Source organism: Nerophis ophidion, linkage group LG03 (assembly GCF_033978795.1).
Source record: "Nerophis ophidion isolate RoL-2023_Sa linkage group LG03, RoL_Noph_v1.0, whole genome shotgun sequence".
In the NCBI taxonomy this organism is placed as follows: Eukaryota; Metazoa; Chordata; class Actinopteri; order Syngnathiformes; family Syngnathidae; genus Nerophis; species Nerophis ophidion.
This window is the reverse complement of record NC_084613.1, coordinates 31,708,996-31,729,251: the sequence shown is the minus strand read 5'-3', so window position 1 is coordinate 31,729,251 and position 20,256 is coordinate 31,708,996. Positions and strand designations below refer to the sequence as shown.

The 20,256-nt window shown below is 48.2% G+C and overlaps 1 protein-coding gene and 1 non-coding gene across 3 annotated transcripts; both read left to right on the top strand.

The window, feature by feature from the left end:
* The first annotated feature begins 71 nt into the window (after positions 1-71).
* Positions 72-18,968, top strand: snx6 (sorting nexin 6). 2 transcript variants are annotated; one of them, XM_061894923.1, is made up of 14 exons: positions 72-171; positions 352-399; positions 5,575-5,679; positions 5,751-5,861; positions 5,926-6,047; positions 6,112-6,235; positions 14,794-14,889; positions 15,023-15,128; positions 17,377-17,452; positions 17,526-17,565; positions 17,636-17,722; positions 18,133-18,292; positions 18,353-18,438; positions 18,498-18,968. In XM_061894923.1, exons 1-14 carry the CDS (start codon positions 166-168, stop codon positions 18,549-18,551), a joined length of 1,221 nt encoding a protein of 406 aa, XP_061750907.1. In that variant the 5' UTR covers positions 72-165; the 3' UTR covers positions 18,552-18,968. The 2 variants fall into 2 exon arrangements, with proteins under 2 accessions (XP_061750907.1, XP_061750906.1); XM_061894922.1 differs by having other exon boundaries at positions 75-171; positions 349-399.
* LOC133550250 (small nucleolar RNA SNORD53/SNORD92) lies at positions 17,950-18,028 on the top strand. The gene has a single exon (XR_009806264.1). It is a non-coding gene; the product is annotated as a small nucleolar RNA SNORD53/SNORD92 (small nucleolar RNA).
* Positions 18,969-20,256: the final 1,288 nt, after the last annotated feature.

Sequence of the window (20,256 nt, the reverse complement as noted above, 5' to 3'; positions counted from 1 at the left end):
CGGTAATGCACACCAGAAGGTTGCTTGCCAACCGCCATAAAAACAAAAGAAGAAGAAGAAAGAAGAGGGAGTAACAGGGACCTGACGTCATGACGTCACACACCCGGATGTTTTCGAACGATGTCATGACGTTACACGGCTTCCTGTCTCCACCCGTCGGCAGCCATGATGGTGGGTTCGCCTCTTTTTCTCTGCGCTTCTTTTGCGCTTCTTCCTGGCGACCCGCCGGCTCGCCCCGAAAGCCTGCGGGGGTCTCGGCAGTCGCGACGGGGGGTCGGGTTGTCCCACTTCCGGTCTGTGTGGCACTAAAAATGACCACTCTCGTCTGCTCTTTGTGTGTGTCCCCAGCAGGAAGGACTGGACGACGGACCAGACTTCCTCTCCGAAGAGGACCGCGGAGTAAGTCCTCATTTCCCGCTTCTTCCGTTCTGTCACGCCGCGTCCACTCGACTGGTTTAACAGGCTAACTGCTAAGTCGCGAGCTAGCATTAGCTGGAGCGGAACTGGTTCTCCCTGCTGCTCACGTGACGCTCGCGCACCTGTTAGCATGAGCCCGATTAGCTCTCAGCTCATTAAACGGGATTATTAAAACACACGAAGCCTTGCCAAGGATGGACCCAAGATTTGAAATAGTACGCTGCTTTACATCTAGCATTTAGCATGTTTGGACCACTGGTGTGAGCATAAGCATCCCTGCGGAGCACATACCAGTATGCAGGTTAGCACAGCATCATTGAGGTTAGCGTAGTAGATACACTGAGGAGCACATACTAATATGCAGCTTGTTGCGTTATAATATGGGTTAGCGTATTGTCCTGTGTTTAGCATAGCATCGTTGAAATTAAAGTTAAGTTAAAGTACCAATGATTGTCACACACATACTAGATGTGGCGAAATTATTTTCTCCATTTGACCCATCACCCTTGATCACCCCCTGGGAGGTGAGGGGAGCAGTGAGCAGCAGCGGTGTCCGCGCCAGGGAAGTATTTATGGCGATTTAACCACCAATGCCAATCCTTAATGCTGAGTGCCAAGCAGGGAGGTAATGGGTCCCATGTTTATAAACTTTGATATGACTTGGCCGGGATTTGAACTCACGACCTACCGATCTCAGGGCGGACACTCTAACCACTATGTTCGACCATATTGTCTAACACAGTGGTTCTTAACCGGGGTTCGGTGAGTCGGCCTCAGGGGTTCGGTAGGAGGTCAAAACACACTCGATTCATCGTGTCAATAAAAACTTCTACCTATCGGCGTATTACGAATACAGCAACAGCAGAAGTCACACTGATTTGCAGGCGTATAATTTGTTGTGAGTTTATGCACTGTGTCGGTTTTGTTCTTCAAACAAGGTGATGTTCATACACGGTTCATTTTGTGACCAGTAAAAAAACATGGTAACACTTTAGTATGGGGGACCATTAATTAGTTGCTTATTAACATGCAAATTAGTAACATTTTGGCTCTTAACTAGTCATTATTAAGTACTTATTAATGCCTTATTCGGCATGGCCTCATTATAACCCTAACCCAATAACTCAAAATTAAGTCTTTTTTACTTAGAATATGTTCCCCTAGTGTCCAACAACCTCTAAATTAAGTCTTTGTTACTTAGAATATGTTCTCCATACTAAAGTGTTACCAAAAACACATAACTTTGTCTTGAATTTGAAAAAAACTATTTATTTTTCACTAAGAAGGGTTCGGTGAATGTGCATATGAAACTAACGGGGTTCGGTACCTCCAACAAGGTTAAAGGCCTACTGAAATGAGATTTTCTTATTCAAACGGGGATAGCAGGTCCATTCTATGTGTCATACTTGATCATTTTGCGATATTGCCATATTTTTGCTGAAAGGATTTAGTAGAGAACATCCACGATAAAGTTCGCAACTGGAGAAAAGCCCTGCCTCTACCGGAAGTCGCAGACGATGACGTCACATGTTGAGGGCTCCCCATATATTCACATTGATTTTAATGGGAGCCTCCAACAAAAACAGCTTTTCAGACCGAGAAAACGACAATTTCCCCATTAATTTGAGCGAGGAGGAAAGATTTGTGTTTGAGGATATTGATAGCGATGGACTAGGGGGGAAAAAAAATAAAATAAATGAAAAAAAAAACGTGATTGCAATCGCGTTGCATTGAGACGGATTCATATGTTTTTAGAGACATTTACTAGGATAATTCTGGGAAATCCCTTCTCTTTCTATTGTGCTGCTAGTGTTTTAGTTAGTTTAACTGTACCTGATAGTCGGAAGTGTACGTCCACGCCCGGGTGTTGTCGCGCAGTGTCTCAGGGAAGTCGGCGGCAGCTTTATGCGGCACAAGCTCAGCTGATATCCGATAAGAGGCGACTTTTTAACCACAATTTTCTCACCGAAACCTGCTGGTTGACATGTAGTCGAGATCCATGTCTGCTGTGATCCATACTAAAGTTTGACGTCCGTGAATTTTAAACAAGGAATCACCGTGTGTTTGTGTGGCTAAAAGCTAAAGCTTCCCGACTCCGTCTTTCTACTTTGACTTCTCCAATATTAATTGAACAAATTACAAAAGATTCAGCAACACGGATGTCCAAAATACTGTGTAATTATGCCGTTAAAGCAGACGACTTTTAGCTGTGTGTCTACGCTGCGCTCATATTCATAACAGCCCGTGACGTCACGCGTACACGTCATCATTACGCAACGTTTTCAAGAAAAAAGTCCACGGAAATTTAAAATTGCAATTTAGTAAACTAAAAAGGCCGTATTGGCATGTGTTGCAATGTTAATATTTCATCATTGATATATAAACTATCAGACTGCGTGGTGGGTAGTAGTGGGTTTCAGTAGGCCTTTAAGAACCACTGGTCTAACATATGGTCTTGTGGTTAAAATAGCATCATTGGCGTTAAGATAGCATCAATGAGAGTAATTGAGGTTAGCATAACATTGAGGTTAGCACAGTCTCATTGGTGAGCTCATACCATTATGCAGGTTGTTGTGGCATAATGCGGGTGAGCATAGCGTCGTTGAGGTTAGCATATTGTGTTGAAGGTAGCATAGCGTCGTTGAGGTTAGCATATTGTGTTGAAGGTAGCATAGCATCATTAGGGTTGGGATAGCACCATTGAGGTTAGCACAACATCATTGATATTTGCATAACGTCATCGATGTTTCTTGACGTTTTGTTTAGCATAGCGCATTTGAGGTTAGGATAGCGTCATTGGGTTTAAGATAGCATCAATGAGAGTAATTGAGGTTAGCACAGTCTCATTGGTGATGTATGCCATTACGCAGGTTGTTGTGGCATACAGTAGGTGAAGTTGAGGTTAGCATATTGTTTTGAAGTTAGCATAGCATCATTAGGGTTCTGATAGCACCAATGAGATTAGCATAGCATCATTGAGATTAGCATAGCATCATTGGGGTTGAGCATAAATCATTGAGATTAGTTTAGCGTCATTAATGTTAGCATGACGTTGTTTTGTTTAGCATAGCATATTTGAGGTCAAGCTAGCATCAATGAGAGTAATTAAGGTTAGCATAACATTGAGGTTAGCACAGTCTCATTGGTGAGCGCTTACATTACGCAGGTTGTTGTGGCATAATCCGGGTGACCATAGCATTGTTGAGGTTTGCATATTGTTTTGAAGTTAGCATAGCATCATTAGGGTTAGGATAGCACCATTGAAGTGACGTAGCATCATTGAGATTAGCATAGCGTCATTGGTGTTGAGCATAAATCAATGAGATTAGCCTGGCGTCATTGATGTTGGCATAACGTTGTTTTGTTTAGCATTGCATATCTGAGGTAAGAATCAGAATCAGACATACTTTATTAATCCCTAAGGGGAAATTATAGTTTTCAACACAATCCCATTCAGGATCAGACAAACATTACAGGGAGGCAGAACAGGATCGCTGACGAGTCTGCCAACTTCCGGCGCCACTTACAAAAAAAGGTGAAATACAGGTAAACAAGTGGGGGCGAATGGAAGAAAAAAATAAAATGAAAAAAATCGGCCTAAGCCTGGGCCCCTGGAGAGGGGTCCAGACTGAGGCCAAGGGGGAAAAAAACACCAACTCATAGCCATAGTACACATCCCTCTTACATGTAAGAGGGAAACATCAAAGAAAACAAAGGACATGAACAACGTTAAAGCAGTGGAGCTGATACAACCAGCCACTTCTACATACAGCTCTGAATAAAAAGTAAAAGAAACATATAAACTGTGGTGGCCTCTGCGGTGTTCCGCGCCATCGTCTGCTGGTGTGGAGAGAGCATGGCCAGAGACAGGAGCAGACCCAACAAAGCAACCAAGAGAGCCCACCCCACTCTCGGTCGACAACCAACTCTCGGCCAGTGTCCAGTACGCATGGATGAGCGAGGATGCGTTTAAGGAGACTGAGGTGTCCGATACCTGCTCATTCAGCCAAGACACTGAAGCTTGTCCGTCCCGGGGCTCAATGCCAGCTTCGCAGCCCTGTCTCTTCATCCGCATCTCCTCCAGTCTCTCCAAACTGACTCTGGTGTAGCAGAGACCCAGCAGCTGGTCTCCATGGCCAAAAGGCTCCCAGGAAGCAGATCCAGAAGTCCACAAAAAAGCACCACAGAGGTCATGAAAGTGCCACTCCTTGTCACACAGTCCCAAAGGGTCCCGGACCAAAAGGCAAATGTATATATAAATATATATATATATATATATATATACATATAACACGTGAAAAAAGGATGACACAAGAGCACAGAGCTGCCAACAGCAGCCACCACAGCGGCGCCATCTTGGAAAAAAATGTAAGAGTAGCATCAATGAGAGTCATTGAGGTTAGCATAACATTGAGGTTAGCACAGTCTCATTGGTGAGCGCATACCATCACATAGGTTGTTGTGGCATAATCCGGGTGAGCATAGCATAGTTGAGGTTAGTATAATGTTTTGAAGTTAGCATAGCATCATTAGGGTTCTGATAGCACCGTTGAGGTTAGCGTGGCATCCTTGAGATTAGCATGGTGTCATTGGGGTTGAGCATACATTTTTGAGATTAGCGTAGCATCATTAATGTTAGCATCATGTTGTTTTGTTTAGCATAGAATATTTGAGGTTAGGATAGCGTCAATGAGAGTAATTGAAGTTAGCACAGTCACACTGGTGAGCGCATACCGTTACGCAGGTTGTTGTGGCATAATGCGGGTGACCATAGCATCGTTGAGGTTAGCATATAGTTTTGAAGTTAGCATAACATCATTAGGGTTATGATAGCACCATTGAGGTTAGCGTAGCATCATTAAGATTAGCATGGCGTCATTGGTGTTGGAATAACGTTTTGTTTAGCATAGGATATTTGAGCGTTATTGGGGTTCTCATATCCTAGCTTACTACTGTCTGTCCTTGGTCTCGATGCTAACTGCCGCTTTATTGGAGCTGGTTGTGCTCACGTGGCGCTGTTAGCATTTGCCTGATTAGCGCTCAGCTGCGTAAAAGCATTCTCTTGACAGAGAGGAGCAGCTGCATCATGGGAAATGTGTGTGTGTGTGTGTGTGTGTGTGTGTGTGTGTGTGTGTGTGTGTGTGTGTGTGTGTGTAGCCCAGGGCGGTCAACGTGGACCTCCAGACGGATGCCACGCTGCAGGTGGACATCTCCGACGCCCTGAGCGAGCGAGACAAGGTGAAGTTTACCGTGCACACCAAGGTGAGACGCCGCCGTCACTTCCTGTTCTTTTTGCGCGCCACTGACGCGCGCTGCGCCTGTGTCACACACAGAGCACGCTGCCCAACTTCAAGCAGAGCGAGTTCTCGGTGGTCCGCCAGCACGAGGAGTTTATCTGGCTGCACGACTCCTTCGTGGAGAACGAGGACTACGCCGGCTACATCGTGAGTGGGCACACACGCCTGCCCTCCCACTTCCTGTCAGCTGACCCTCGTTGTCCCCACCCAGATACCGCCCGCCCCCCCCAGGCCGGACTTTGATGCCTCCAGGGAGAAGCTGCAGAAGCTGGGCGAAGGCGAAGGTTCCATGACCAAGGAGGAGTTCACCAAGATGAAGCAGGAGCTGGAGGCGTGAGTTCTGCTCACCTGGGCGTTCACACCTTGTCGCCTCACTTCCTGTTATGTGACCCCCCAGAGAGTACCTGGCCATCTTTAAAAAGACGGTGGCCATGCACGAGGTATTTCTGTGTCGAGTAGCGGCGCATCCTGTCCTCCGCAAGGACCTCAACTTCCACGTCTTCCTGGAGTACAACCAGGACGTAAGTGACTCCCTCCCCAATGTCGCTCTTGTCGGTCTGTCTTGTCAAACGTCTAAACGTCGCTCACGTGTCTATCTTGTAAAAACGTCGCTCACGTGTGTCTGTCTTGTCAAACGTCCAAACGTCACTCACGTGTGTCTGTCTTGTCAGACGTCCAAATGTCGCTCACATGTGTCTGTCTTGTCAAAACGTCCAAATGTCGCTCACGTGTGTCTGTCTTGTCAAACGTCGCTCACGTGTGTCTGTGTTGTCAAACGTCCAAACGTCACTCACGTGTGCCTGTCTTGTCAAACGTCCAAACGTCGCTCACGTGTGTCTGTCTTGTCAAACGTCGCTCACGTGTGTCTGTCTTGTTAAACGTCCAACGGCGCTCACATGTGTCTGTCTTGTCAAAACGTCGCTCGCGTGTGTCTGTCTTGTCAAACGTCGCTCACCTGTGTGTGTCATGTCAAACATCGCTCACGTGTGCCTCTCTTGTCGCTCACGTGTGTCTGTCTTGTCAAACATCGCTCACGTGTGCCTCTTCTGTCACTCACGTGTGTCTTTCTTGTCAAACGTCGCTCATGTTTGTCTTGTCAAACGTCGCTCATGTTTGTCTTTCTTGTCAAACGTCGCTCACGTGGGTTTGTCTTGTCAAAACGTCGCTCGCGTGTGTCTGTCTTGTCAAAACGACGCTCGCTTGTGTCTGTCTTGTCAAACGTCGCTCACGTGTGTCTGTCATGTCAAACATCGCTCACGTGTGCCTCTCTTGTCGCTCACGTGTGTCTGTCTTATCAAACATCGCTCACGTGTGCCTCTTCTGTCACTCACGTGTGTCTTTCTTGTCAAACGTCGCTCATGTTTGTCTGTTTTGTCAAACGTCCAAACGTAGCTCACGTGGGTCTGTCTTGTCAAAACATGGCTCACGTGTGTCTATCTTGTCAAAATGTCGCTCACGTGGGTGGGTCTGTCTTGCCGAACGTCGCTCACGTGTGTCTGTCTTTTCAAACGTCGCTTACGTGGGTGGGTCTGTCTTGCCGAACGTCGCTCATGTGTGTCTGTCTTGTCAGACATCCAAAAGTCGCTCACGTGTGTCTGTCTTATCAAACGTCCCTCACGTGTGTCTGTCTTGTCAAACGTCGCTCACGTGGGTCTGTCTTGTCAAACGTTCAAACGTTGCTCACGTGTGTCTGTCTTGTCAAACGTCGCTCACGTGGGTGGGTCTGTCTTGCCGAACGTCACTCACGTGTGTCTGTCTTTTCAAACGTCCAAACGTCGCTCACGTGGGTGGGTCTGTCTTGCCGAACGTCGCTCACGTGTGTCTGTCTTATCAGACGTCCAAACGTCGCTCACGTGTGTCTGTCTTGTCAAACGTCGGTCACGTGTGTCTGTCTTGTCAAACGTCGGTCACGTGTGTCTGTCTTGTCAAAACGTCGCTCACTTGTGTCTGTCTTGTCAAAACGTCGGTCACGTGTGTCTGTCTTGTCAAAACGTCCCTCATGTTTGTCTGTCTTGTCAAAACGTCGCTTACGTGGGTCTGTCTTGTCAAACGTCGGTCACGTGTGTCTGTCTTGTCAAACGTCGGTCACGTGTGTCTGTCTTGTCAAACGTCGGTCACGTGTGTCTGTCTTGTCAAACGTCGGTCACGTGTGTCTGTCTTGTCAGAACGTCGCTCACTTGTGTCTGTCTTGTCAAAACGTCGGTTACGTGTGTCTGTCTTGTCAAAACGTCCCTCATGTTTGTCTGTCTTGTCAAAACGTCGCTTACGTGGGTCTGTCTTGTCAAAATGTCGCTTACGTGGGTCTGTCTTGTCAAAATGTCGCTCACTTGTGTCTGTCTTGTCCAAACGTCGGTCACGTGTGTCTGTCTTGTCAAAACGTCGCTCACTTGTGTCTGTCTTGTCAAAACGTCGGTCACGTGTGTCTGTCTTGTCAAACGTCGCTCACGTGGGTTTGTCTTGTCGAAATGTCGCTCACGTGTGTCTGTCTTGTCAAACGTCCTAACGTCGGTCACATGTGTCTGTCTTGTGAAACGTCCAAACGTTGCTCACGTGTGTCTGTTTTGTCAAACGTCCAAACGTCGCTCACGTGTCTGTCTTGTCAAACGTCCAAACGTCGCTCACGTGTATCTGTCTTGTCAAACGTCCAAACATCCCTCACGTTTGTCTGTCTTGTCAAACGTTCAAACGTCGCTTACGTGTGTCTGTCTTGTCAGACGTCCAAATGTCGCTCATGTGTGTCTCTCTTGTCAAACGTCACTGACATGTGCCTGTCTTGTCAAACGTCACTGACATGTGCCTGTCTTGTCAAAACGTCGCTCATGTTTGTCTGTCTTGTCAAACGTCGCTCACGTGGGTTTGTCCTGTCAAAACGTCGCTCACGTGGGTCTGTCTTGTCAAAACGTCGCTCACGTGGGTCTGTCTTGTCAAAACGTCGCTCACGTGGGTCTGTCTTGTCAAAACGTCGCTCACGTGGGTCTGTCTTGTCAAAACGTCGCTCACGTGGGTCTGTCTTGTCAAAACGTCGCTCACGTGGGTATGTCTTGTCAAAACGTCGCTCACATGGGTATGTCTTGTCAAAACGTCGCTCACGTGGGTCTGTCTTGTCAAACGTCCAAACGTCGGTCACATGTGTATGTCTTGTCAAACGTTGCTCACGTGTCTGTCTTGTCAAACGTCCAAACGTTGCTCACGTGTGTCTGTCTTGTCAAACGTCGCTCATGTTTGTCTGTCTTGTCAAACGTCGCTCACGTGGGTATGTCTTGTCAAACGTCGCTCACGTGGGTATGTCTTGTCAAAACGTCGCTCACATGGGTATGTCTTGTCAAAACGTCGCTCACGTGGGTCTGTCTTGTCAAACGTCCAAACGTCGGTCACATGTGTATGTCTTGTCAAACGTTGCTCACGTGTCTGTCTTGTCAAACGTCCAAACGTTGCTCACGTGTGTCTGTCTTGTCAAACGTCGCTCACGTGTGTCTGTCTTGTCAAACGTCGCTCATGTTTGTCTGTCTTTTCAAACGTCGCTCATGTTTGTCTGTCTCGTCAAACGTCGCTCACGTGGGTCTGTCTCGTCAAACGTCGCTCACGTGGGTCTGTCTCGTCAAACGTCGCTCACGTGGGTCTGTCTTGTCAAACGTCGCTCACGTGTGTCTGTCTTGTCAAACGTTGCTCACGTGTGTCTGTCTTGTCAAACGTCGCTCATGTTTGTCTGTCTTTTCAAACGTCGCTCACGTGGGTCTGTCTCGTCAAACGTCGCTCACGTGGGTCTGTCTTGTCAAACGTCGCTCACGTGGGTCTGTCTTGTCAAACGTCGCTCACGTGGGTCTGTCTTGTCAAACGTCGCTCACGTGGGCTGTCTTGTCAAACGTCGCTCACGTGGGTCTGTCTTGTCAAACGTCGCTCACGTGGGTCTGTCTTGTCAAACGTCGCTCACGTGGGTCTGTCTTGTCAAACGTCGCTCACGTGGGTCTGTCTTGTCAAACGTCGCTCACGTGGGTCTGTCTTGTCAAACGTCGCTCACGTGGGTCTGTCTTGTCAAACGTCGCTCACGTGGGTCTGTCTTGTCAAACGTCGCTCACGTGTGTCTGTCTTGTCAAACGTCGCTCACGTTTGTCTGTCTTGTCAAACGTCGCTCACGTGGCTCTGTCTTGTCAAACGTCGCTCACGTGGCTCAGTCTTGTCAAACATCGCTCACGTGTCCCTCTCTTGTCGCTCACGTGTGTGTTGTCAAACATCACTCACGTGTGCCTCTCTTGTCGCTCACGTGTGTCTGTCTTGTCAAACGTCGCTCACGTGGGTCTGTCTCGTCAAACGTCGCTCACGTGGGTCTGTCTCGTCAAACGTCGCTCACGTGGGTCTGTCTCGTCAAACGTCGCTCACGTGGGTCTGTCTTGTCAAACGTCGCTCACGTGGGTCTGTCTTGTCAAACGTCGCTCACGTGGGTCTGTCTTGTCAAACGTCGCTCACGTGGGTCTGTCTTGTCAAACGTCGCTCACGTGGGTCTGTCTTGTCAAACGTCGCTCACGTGGGTCTGTCTTATCAAACGTCGCTCACGTGGGTCTGTCTTGTCAAACGTCGTTCACGTGGGTCTGTCTTGTCAAACGTCGCTCACGTGGGTCTGTCTCGTCAAACGTCGCTCACGTGGGTCTGTCTCGTCAAACGTCGCTCACGTGGGTCTGTCTCGTCAAACGTCGCTCACGTGGGTCTGTCTTGTCAAACGTCGCTCACGTGGGTCTGTCTTGTCAAACGTCGCTCACGTGGGTCTGTCTCGTCAAAAGTCGCTCACGTGTGTCTGTCTCGTCAAACGTCGCTCACGTGGGTCTGTCTCGTCAAACGTCGCTCACGTGGGTCTGTCTCGTCAAACGTCGCTCACGTGGGTCTGTCTCGTCAAACGTCGCTCACGTGGGTCTGTCTCGTCAAACGTCGCTCACGTGGGTCTGTCTTGTCAAACGTCGCTCACGTGTGCCTCTCTTGTCGCTCACGTGTGTCGGTCTTGTCAAACATCGCTCACGTGGGTCTGTCTTGTCAAACGTCGCTCACGTGGGTCTGTCTAGTCAAAACGTTGCTCACGTGTCCGTCTTGTCAAAACGTCGTTCATGTGGGTCTGTCTTGTCAAAACATGGCTCATGTGTGTCTGTCTTGTCAAAACATGGCTCATGTGTGTCTGTCTTGTCAAAACATGGCTCGTGTGTCTGTCTTGTCAAAACATGGCTCGTGTGTCTGTCTTGTCAAAACATGGCTCGTGTGTCTGTCTTGTGAAACGTCGCTCACGTGGGTCTGTCTTGTCAAAACGTCGCTCACGTGTGTCGGTCTTGTCAAAACGTCGCTCACGTGTGTCTGTCTTGTCAAAACGTCGCTCACGTGTGTCTGTCTTGTCAAACGTCGCTCACGTGGGTCTGTCTTGTCAAACGTCGCTCACGTGGGTCTGTCTTGTCAAACGTCGCTCACGTGGGTCTGTCTTGTCAAACGTCGCTCACGTGGGTCTGTCTTGTCAAACGTCGCTCACGTGGGTCTGTCTTGTCAAACGTCGCTCACGTGGGTCTGTCTTGTCAAACGTCGCTCACGTGGGTCTGTCTTGTCAAACGTCGCTCACGTGGGTCTGTCTTGTCAAACGTCGCTCACGTGGGTCTGTCTTGTCAAACGTCGCTCACGTGGGTCTGTCTTGTCAAACGTCGCTCATGTTTGTCTGTCTTGTCAAACGTCGCTCACGTGGCTCTGTCTTGTCAAACGTCGCTCACGTGGCTCAGTCTTGTCAAACATCGCTCACGTGTCCCTCTCTTGTTGCTCACGTGTGTGTTGTCAAACATCACTCACGTGTGCCTCTCTTGTCGCTCACGTGTGTCTGTCTTGTCAAACGTCGCTCACGTGGGTCTGTCTCGTCAAACGTCGCTCACGTGGGTCTGTCTCGTCAAACGTCGCTCACGTGGGTCTGTCTTGTCAAACGTCGCTCACGTGGGTCTGTCTCGTCAAACGTCGCTCACGTGGGTCTGTCTTGTCAAACGTCGCTCACGTGGGTCTGTCTTGTCAAACGTCGCTCACGTGGGTCTGTCTTGTCAAACGTCGCTCACGTGGGTCTGTCTTGTCAAACGTCGCTCACGTGGGTCTGTCTTATCAAACGTCGCTCACGTGGGTCTGTCTTGTCAAACGTCGCTCACGTGGGTCTGTCTCGTCAAACGTCGCTCACGTGGGTCTGTCTCGTCAAACGTCGCTCACGTGGGTCTGTCTCGTCAAACGTCGCTCACGTGGGTCTGTCTTGTCAAACGTCGCTCACGTGGGTCTGTCTTGTCAAACGTCGCTCACGTGGGTCTGTCTCGTCAAAAGTCGCTCACGTGTGTCTGTCTCGTCAAACGTCGCTCACGTGGGTCTGTCTCGTCAAACGTCGCTCACGTGTGTCGGTCTTGTCAAACGTCGCTCACGTGGGTCTGTCTTGTCAAACGTCGCTCACGTGGGTCTGTCTAGTCAAAACGTTGCTCACGTGTCCGTCTTGTCAAAACGTCGTTCATGTGGGTCTGTCTTGTCAAAACATGGCTCATGTGTGTCTGTCTTGTCAAAACATGGCTCATGTGTGTCTGTCTTGTCAAAACATGGCTCGTGTGTCTGTCTTGTCAAAACATGGCTCGTGTGTCTGTCTTGTCAAAACATGGCTCGTGTGTCCGTCTTGTCAAAACATGGCTCGTGTGTCTGTCTTGTGAAACGTCGCTCACGTGGGTCTGTCTTGTCAAAACGTCGCTCACGTGTGTCGGTCTTGTCAAAACGTCGCTCACGTGTGTCTGTCTTGTCAAAACGTCGCTCACGTGTGTCTGTCTTGTCAAACGTCGCTCACGTGGGTCTGTCTTGTCAAACGTCGCTCACGTGGGTCTGTCTTGTCAAACGTCGCTCACGTGGGTCTGTCTTGTCAAACGTCGCTCACGTGGGTCTGTCTTGTCAAACGTCGCTCACGTGGGTCTGTCTTGTCAAACGTCGCTCACGTGGGTCTGTCTTGTCAAACGTCGCTCACGTGGGTCTGTCTTGTCAAACGTCGCTCACGTGGGTCTGTCTTGTCAAACGTCGCTCACGTGGGTCTGTCTTGTCAAACGTCGCTCACGTGGGTCTGTCTTGTCAAACGTCGCTCACGTGGGTCTGTCTTGTCAAACGTCGCTCACGTGTGTCTGTCTTGTCAAACGTCGCTCATGTTTGTCTGTCTTGTCAAACGTCGCTCACGTGGCTCTGTCTTGTCAAACGTCGCTCACGTGGCTCAGTCTTGTCAAACATCGCTCACGTGTCCCTCTCTTGTTGCTCACGTGTGTGTTGTCAAACATCACTCACGTGTGCCTCTCTTGTCGCTCACGTGTGTCTGTCTCGTCAAACGTCGCTCACGTGGGTCTGTCTCGTCAAACGTCGCTCACGTGGGTCTGTCTCGTCAAACGTCGCTCACGTGGGTCTGTCTTGTCAAACGTCGCTCACGTGGGTCTGTCTTGTCAAACGTCGCTCACGTGGGTCTGTCTTGTCAAACGTCGCTCACGTGGGTCTGTCTTGTCAAACGTCGCTCACGTGGGTCTGTCTTGTCAAACGTCGCTCACGTGGGTCTGTCTTGTCAAACGTCGCTCACGTGGGTCTGTCTTATCAAACGTCGCTCACGTGGGTCTGTCTTGTCAAACGTCGCTCACGTGGGTCTGTCTCGTCAAACGTCGCTCACGTGGGTCTGTCTTGTCAAACGTCGCTCACGTGGGTCTGTCTCGTCAAACGTCGCTCACGTGGGTCTGTCTTGTCAAACGTCGCTCACGTGGGTCTGTCTTGTCAAACGTCGCTCACGTGGGTCTGTCTCGTCAAAAGTCGCTCACGTGTGTCTGTCTCGTCAAACGTCGCTCACGTGGGTCTGTCTCGTCAAACGTCGCTCACGTGGGTCTGTCTCGTCAAACGTCGCTCACGTGGGTCTGTCTCGTCAAACGTCGCTCACGTGGGTCTGTCCTCTCAAACGTCGCTCACGTGTGCCTCTCTTGTCGCTCACGTGTGTCAGTCTTGTCAAACATCGCTCACGTGGGTCTGTCTTGTCAAACGTCGCTCACGTGGGTCTGTCTAGTCAAAACGTTGCTCACGTGTCCGTCTTGTCAAAACGTCGTTCATGTGGGTCTGTCTTGTCAAAACATGGCTCATGTGTGTCTGTCTTGTCAAAACATGGCTCATGTGTGTCTGTCTTGTCAAAACATGGCTCATGTGTGTCTGTCTTGTCAAAACATGGCTCATGTGTGTCTGTCTTGTCAAAACATGGCTCGTGTGTCTGTCTTGTCAAAACATGGCTCGTGTGTCTGTCTTGTCAAAACATGGCTCGTGTGTCTGTCTTGTGAAACGTCGCTCACGTGGGTCTGTCTTGTCAAAACGTCGCTCACGTGTGTCGGTCTTGTCAAAACGTCGCTCACGTGTGTCTGTCTTGTCAAAACGTCGCTCACGTGTGTCTGTCTTGTCAAACGTCGCTCACGTGGGTCTGTCTTGTCAAACGTCGCCCACGTGGGTCTGTCTTGTCAAAACTTGACTCTCTGTCTTGTCAAACGTCCAAATGTCGCTCACGTGTGTCTCTTGTCAAAACGTCGTTCACGTGGGTCTGTCTTGTCAAACGTTGCTCACGTGGGTCTGTCTTGTCAAACGTTGCTCACGTGGGTCTGTCTTGTCAAACGTCGCTCACGTGGGTCTGTCTTGTCAAACGTCGCTCACGTGTGTCTGTCTTGTCAAAACGTCGCTCACGTGGGTCTGTCTTCTCAAACGTTGCTCACGTGGGTCTGTCTCGTCAAATTTCGCTCACGTGGGTCTGTCTTGTCAAACTTCGCTCACGTGTGTCTGTCTTGTCAAACGTCGCTCACGTGTGTCCGACTTGTCAAACGTCGCTCACGTGTGCCTCTCTTGTCGCTCACGTGTGTCTGTCTTCTCAAACGTTGCTCACTTGTGCCTCTCTTGTCGCTCACGTGTGTCTGTCTTGTCAAACGTCGCTCACGTGTGCCTCGTCGCTTACGTGTGTGTCTTGTCAAACGTCGCTCGCGTGTGCCTGTCTTGTCGCTCACGTGTGTCTGTCTTGGCAAACGTCACTCACGTGTGTTTTGTGTTCTTGCAGCTGAGTGTGCGAGGAAAAAACAAGAAGGAGAAGCTGGAGGACTTCTTCAAGAACGTGGTCAAGTCTGCCGACGGAGTCTTGGTGGCGGGCGTCAAGGTGACATGCGGAAGGGGCGGGGTCACTTGCGTGCTTGTGTATGTGTTTGACGTGTGTGTGTGTGTGTGTATGTATGTGTGTGTGTGTGTGTGTGTGTGTGTGTGTGTATGTATGTGTGTGTGTATGTCTTCAGGACGTGGACGACTTCTTCGAGCATGAGAAGACGTTCCTGCTGGAATATCACAACAGAGTTAAAGACGCCTCCGCCAAATCTGACAGAATGATTCGCTCGCACAAGAGTAAGTTTCACCTGCGTGAGTGTGATCATGTGGCGTGTGATCGTGTCTGGTGGCATGTGATTGTGTACGTGTGGCGTGTGATCGCTGACGTGTGTGATCCCGTGCGTGTGACGTGTGATCGCGGACGTGTGATCCTGTGACGTGTAATCGATCAGGTACGTGTGACGTGTGATCGCATACGTCGCGAACTGCCTCTTTTTTTTCAATTTTATTTATTTACTAGCAAGTTGGTCTCACTTTGCTCGACATTTTTTAATTCTAAGAGAGACAAAACTCAAATAGAATTTGAAAATCCAAGAATAATTTTAAATACTAGGTCTTCACTTGTTTAAATAAATTCATTTATTTTTTTACTTTGCTTCTTGTAACTTTCAGAAAGACTATTTTAGAGAAAAAATACAACCTTAAAAATGATTTTAGGATTTTTAAACACTTATACCTTTTTACCTTTTAAATTCCTTCCTCTTCTTTCGTGACAATTTAAATCAATGTTCAAGTAAATTTATGTTTTTTACTGTAAAGAATAATAAATACATTTTGATTTAATTTTTCATTTTAGCTATGCTTTTTTGACGAAGAATATTTGTGAAATATTTCTTCAAATTTATGATTAAAATTTAAAAAAAATATTCTGGCAAATCTAGAAAATCTTCAGAATCAAATTTAAATCTTATTTCAATGTCTTTTGAATTTCTTTTAAAATGTTTGTTCTGGAAAATCTAGAAGAAATAATGATTTGTCTTTGTTAGAAACATAGCTTGGTCCAATTTGTTATATATTCCAACAAAGTGCAGATTGGATTTTAACCTATTTAAAACATGTCATCAAAATCCTAAAATTAAACTTAGTCAGGAAAAATAACTAATGATGTTCCATAAATTATTTTTTTTAATTTTTTTCGAAAAGATTCAAATTAGCTAGTTTTTCTTTTCTTTTTTTCGGTTGAAGTTTGAATTTTAAAGAGTCGAAATTGAAGATAAACTATGTTTCAAAATTTTATTTTCATTTTTTTCCGTTTTTTTTTCCTCTTTTAAATCGTTCAATTAAGTGTTTTTTTCATCATTTATTCTCTACAAAAAACCTTCCGTAAAAGGAAAAAAAAATGTACGGCGGAATGACAGAAAGAAATACCCATTTTTTTTATATATATATATATATGAGTGAGAGAGAGGGAGAGACTTATTTATTAAAGGTAAATTGAGCAAATTGGCTATTTCTGGCAATTTATTTGTGTATCAAACTGGTTAGCCCTTAGCAGTACCCAAGAAGTAGCTCTTGGTTTCAAAAAGGTTGGTGACCCCTGGTGTACGTGTAAAGAGTGATTGCGTACGAGTGATCACGTACATGTTATCGTGTGAAGTGTGATCGGGTACATGTGATCGTGTACGGGTAATGTATGATCACGTATCATAGGATCATGTACGTGTGTGGGACCAGTGTACGTGTGTGACCGCATACGTGTGATCACGTACATGTGTGTGATCGCATACGTTTGATCACGTACATGTGTGTGACCAGTGTACGTGTGATCGCGTACGTTTGATCACATACGTGTGTGTATGACACGTACATGTGTGACCGCGTACGTATGTGTGATTGTGTACGTTTGATCACGTACATGTGTGTGACCGTGTACGTGTGTGATCGCTGACGTGTGACCGCGTACGTGTGTGACCGCATACGTTAGATGTGTGATCGTGGAAGTGTGATCATGTGAACTGCGATAGAGTATGTGTGACGTACTTGATATCAATATTGATGTATTGATCGGGTATGGCCCCAATGAACTTGACCAGTGATGTCATCCTGCCCTCAAACTTGTGCTGCAAAATGTTTGTGTGATTGTTTATGGTGATAGATGATATGAAATATCATCAAAATCATAACATGTGTGTAGCTGTGTTAATGATCAAAGTCTCCAAAGCCTATCAGAAAGAATCAGTAACAAACGTGTCCGCATCATTAGCTAAACTTCATGAATTGTTGTGAGCAAAAAGACAATGACCACTCCACTTCATGATTCACCATGAGAGGTGATTCATCTAGCTTGTGTGATATTGTGTGCTTAGCTGTCGTGTAGCTGCCTATAGACTGGCATGTTTACCCTATGTAAAAGAGAATAAATGGTGTGCGCTGACTGTTGATTGATGTGACACAACACAACAAATGGAATGAAAGTGTTGAAGCATGCGGGAAGGGGGCGTGTCCTCATGATGAATGACAGCCAATGGTGTTGCCCCTCACTCAGACGCCGCTGACGACATCAACAGGATGGCGTCGTGTCTCTACGCGCTGGGCACGCAGGACTCCAGCGACTTATGCAAGTGAGAAGAGCGCCGCCGAGGATTTTTGTGACACGCCAGCGCAGCCTTGACCTGTCCCTCTGTGGCGTTTCAGGTTCTTCCTCAAGGTGTCTGAGCTCTTTGAGAAGACCAGGGTAAGCCCCGCGCCCTCACGTGACTGGCGCCTTGCGCCGCGCCCCCGCTGACCGCTGTGTCTCCCCGCAGAAAATCGAGGCACGGGTTGCGGCCGACGAAGACCTGAAGTTGGCCGACTTGTTGAAATATTACCTGCGGGAGTCGCAGGCCGCAAAGGTGGGTGTGGCCTCGCCTCGCTGATGGCACAACACCCCTGCGAGGGCGGTCGAGTAAGGAGCAGGCGTCGATGACTGGCATAGGAGACGCCAGTGTAAGGTGGCACCCCCGCCTGATGCCCCCCACCCCACCCTCTGACGTCACTAATGCGAGTCCTTGACGCTTGCCCTTGACCTGTACAACCGACAAAAGATGGCGGGCGTGATTTGTGGACAGAATGGAACACGATGGCGTGATGATGCTGAGAAGGTTTCGCTAATGAGCTGATGTCGTGTGATGTAACCTTTCTCTTGGCTGTCTGACCAAAGTGTGCTTGTGTACCGGAGCGGGTGGTGCCATAAGGCGGGGCCAACATCTTAACGTGGTGGGCGAACACCATTCGATGGCGTGACGGTGTCGCTCCCCCGCAGGACTTGCTCTACCGCAGGAGTCGAGCGCTGCTGGACTACGAGAGCGCCAACAAGGCTCTGGACAAAGCCCGCGCCAAGAACCGAGACGTCCTGCAGGCAGAGAGCAGCCAGCAGCTGTGCTGTCACAAATTCGACAAGATCTCCGACTCCGCCAAGCAAGGTGAGCACTGCTGCAGCTATGATAGTCGCCGCCTGCTAAGCCTGCTGGGTTTCTCTCTAGAGCTCATCGACTTCAAGACCAGGCGAGTGGCGGCGTTCAGGAAGAACCTGGTGGAGCTGGCAGAGTTGGAGCTCAAACACGCCAAGGTACGCCCGCCCCTCTCGGAGGTGGACACAATGTCATAGGCGCTCTGTTCCCCCTGCAGGGGAACCTCCAGCTGCTGCAGAGCTGCCTGGGGGTCCTGAAGGGTAACACTTAACCACGCCTCCTCCTCGGACACGCCCCTCCCCCCCCGGGACGAAAAAACGCCACCAGGAAGGAACAGGAAGTCTGTCATCGTCATCACTAACCACGCGATGTCCCGTCCCACGGTCTAATCGGAATCAATCTGCTTCATCTTGTCTTCTGTGCTCTTACTTTAGCGGGTTCTTTGGTGTCGCTCAACTTCCTGTGCCACTTCGGCTTCCTTTTCTTATTACTGTCACAGAAAAGAATGGCCACCTATGGTCTCTGTCTTTGTGGGAGGAGCCTCAGTCTCGGCCTTAATGTCTGAATTGTTTCACTCATGTGACCAAAGCTTCCATCCCTGCCAAGATGGCAGCCACTTTTATTAAAAAGTCAAACGTTTTTTTTTTTTTTTTTTTTTCACAATAAAACACCTGTTTTCCCTTCAAAACGTCTTTGTCACTATTTGGTTGACAACTACAAAGTTGAATTTTGTTGCTGAAGATTGCATGTAGAAGCACTCTACAGCAGCAGGTGAAGGCAGAGAGCTCACTCAGGAAGTCAAGCACAATGGAGTTCCTTGTTGTATTTTCACATTAAACAACTGACTTTTTTTTTTTTTTTACATGCAATTACCGTGGCATGATTTTTGTACGTTATGTACTGATTTTATCATGAATTGATTTACATTGACCCCGACTTAAGTTGAAAAACTTATCCCACTGCAGTTCACCTACAGAGCGAACAGGTCTGTGGATGATACAGTGAACCTGGCCCTCCACTTCATCCTGGAGCATCTGGACTCCCCAGGAACCTACGCCAGGATCCTATTTGTGGACTTCAGCTCTGCCTTCAACACCATCCTCTCTGGACCGCTACGAGACAAGCGTTCCCGACTCCCTCTGCAGTTGGATCAATGACTTCCTGACGGACAGAAGACAGCACGTGCGGCCGGGGAAGATTGTGTCGGACAGTCGAACCACACACACTGGTACTCCTCGGGGCTGTGTACTTTCCTCCTGGCTCTTCTCCCTGTACACAAACTGCTGCACATCCAGTCACCAGTCGGTAAAGCTGCTCAAGTTTGCGGACGACAATACTCTCATCGGGCTCATCTCGGATGGCGACGAGTCTGCCTACGGGAGAGAGATGGACCGGCTGGCATCCTGGTGCCGCCTCAACAACCTGGAGCTGAACGCCCAGAAAACAGTGGAGAGGATCATGGACTTCAGGAAAGGCACAGCCCCCTCACCCTGATTGACTCCCCTGTCCTCAGGCACGGATCCGCCACGGAGGCTGGATCTGCGGCGGGTGTACTTGGAACCCGCACATACATCCGCCGCGGACCAGCAACGGACTAATAAAAACCCTGGCTCATGTGGCAAATGGACCCATTTATCTTATTTTCAAAATCCCTTCTGTTCTTGCTGTAGGACAAAATAGGAAACTAACCAGAGGTGGGTAGAGTAGCCAAAAACTGTACTGAAGTAAGAGTACTGTTACTTTAGAGATTTATTACTCAAGTAAAAGTAAGGAGTAGTCACCCAAATATTTACTTGAGTAAAACTAAAACGTATGTTGTGAAAAAACTACTCAAGTACTGAGTAACTGATGAGTAACCTCATTACGGCAACGAATAATGCACAAAAACATAAAAATAGCAATGAGCAAATTCAGAGCCAGGAATATCTCTTAAGCAACTAAAACAATAATATATATTAAAATATAATACATTAAAA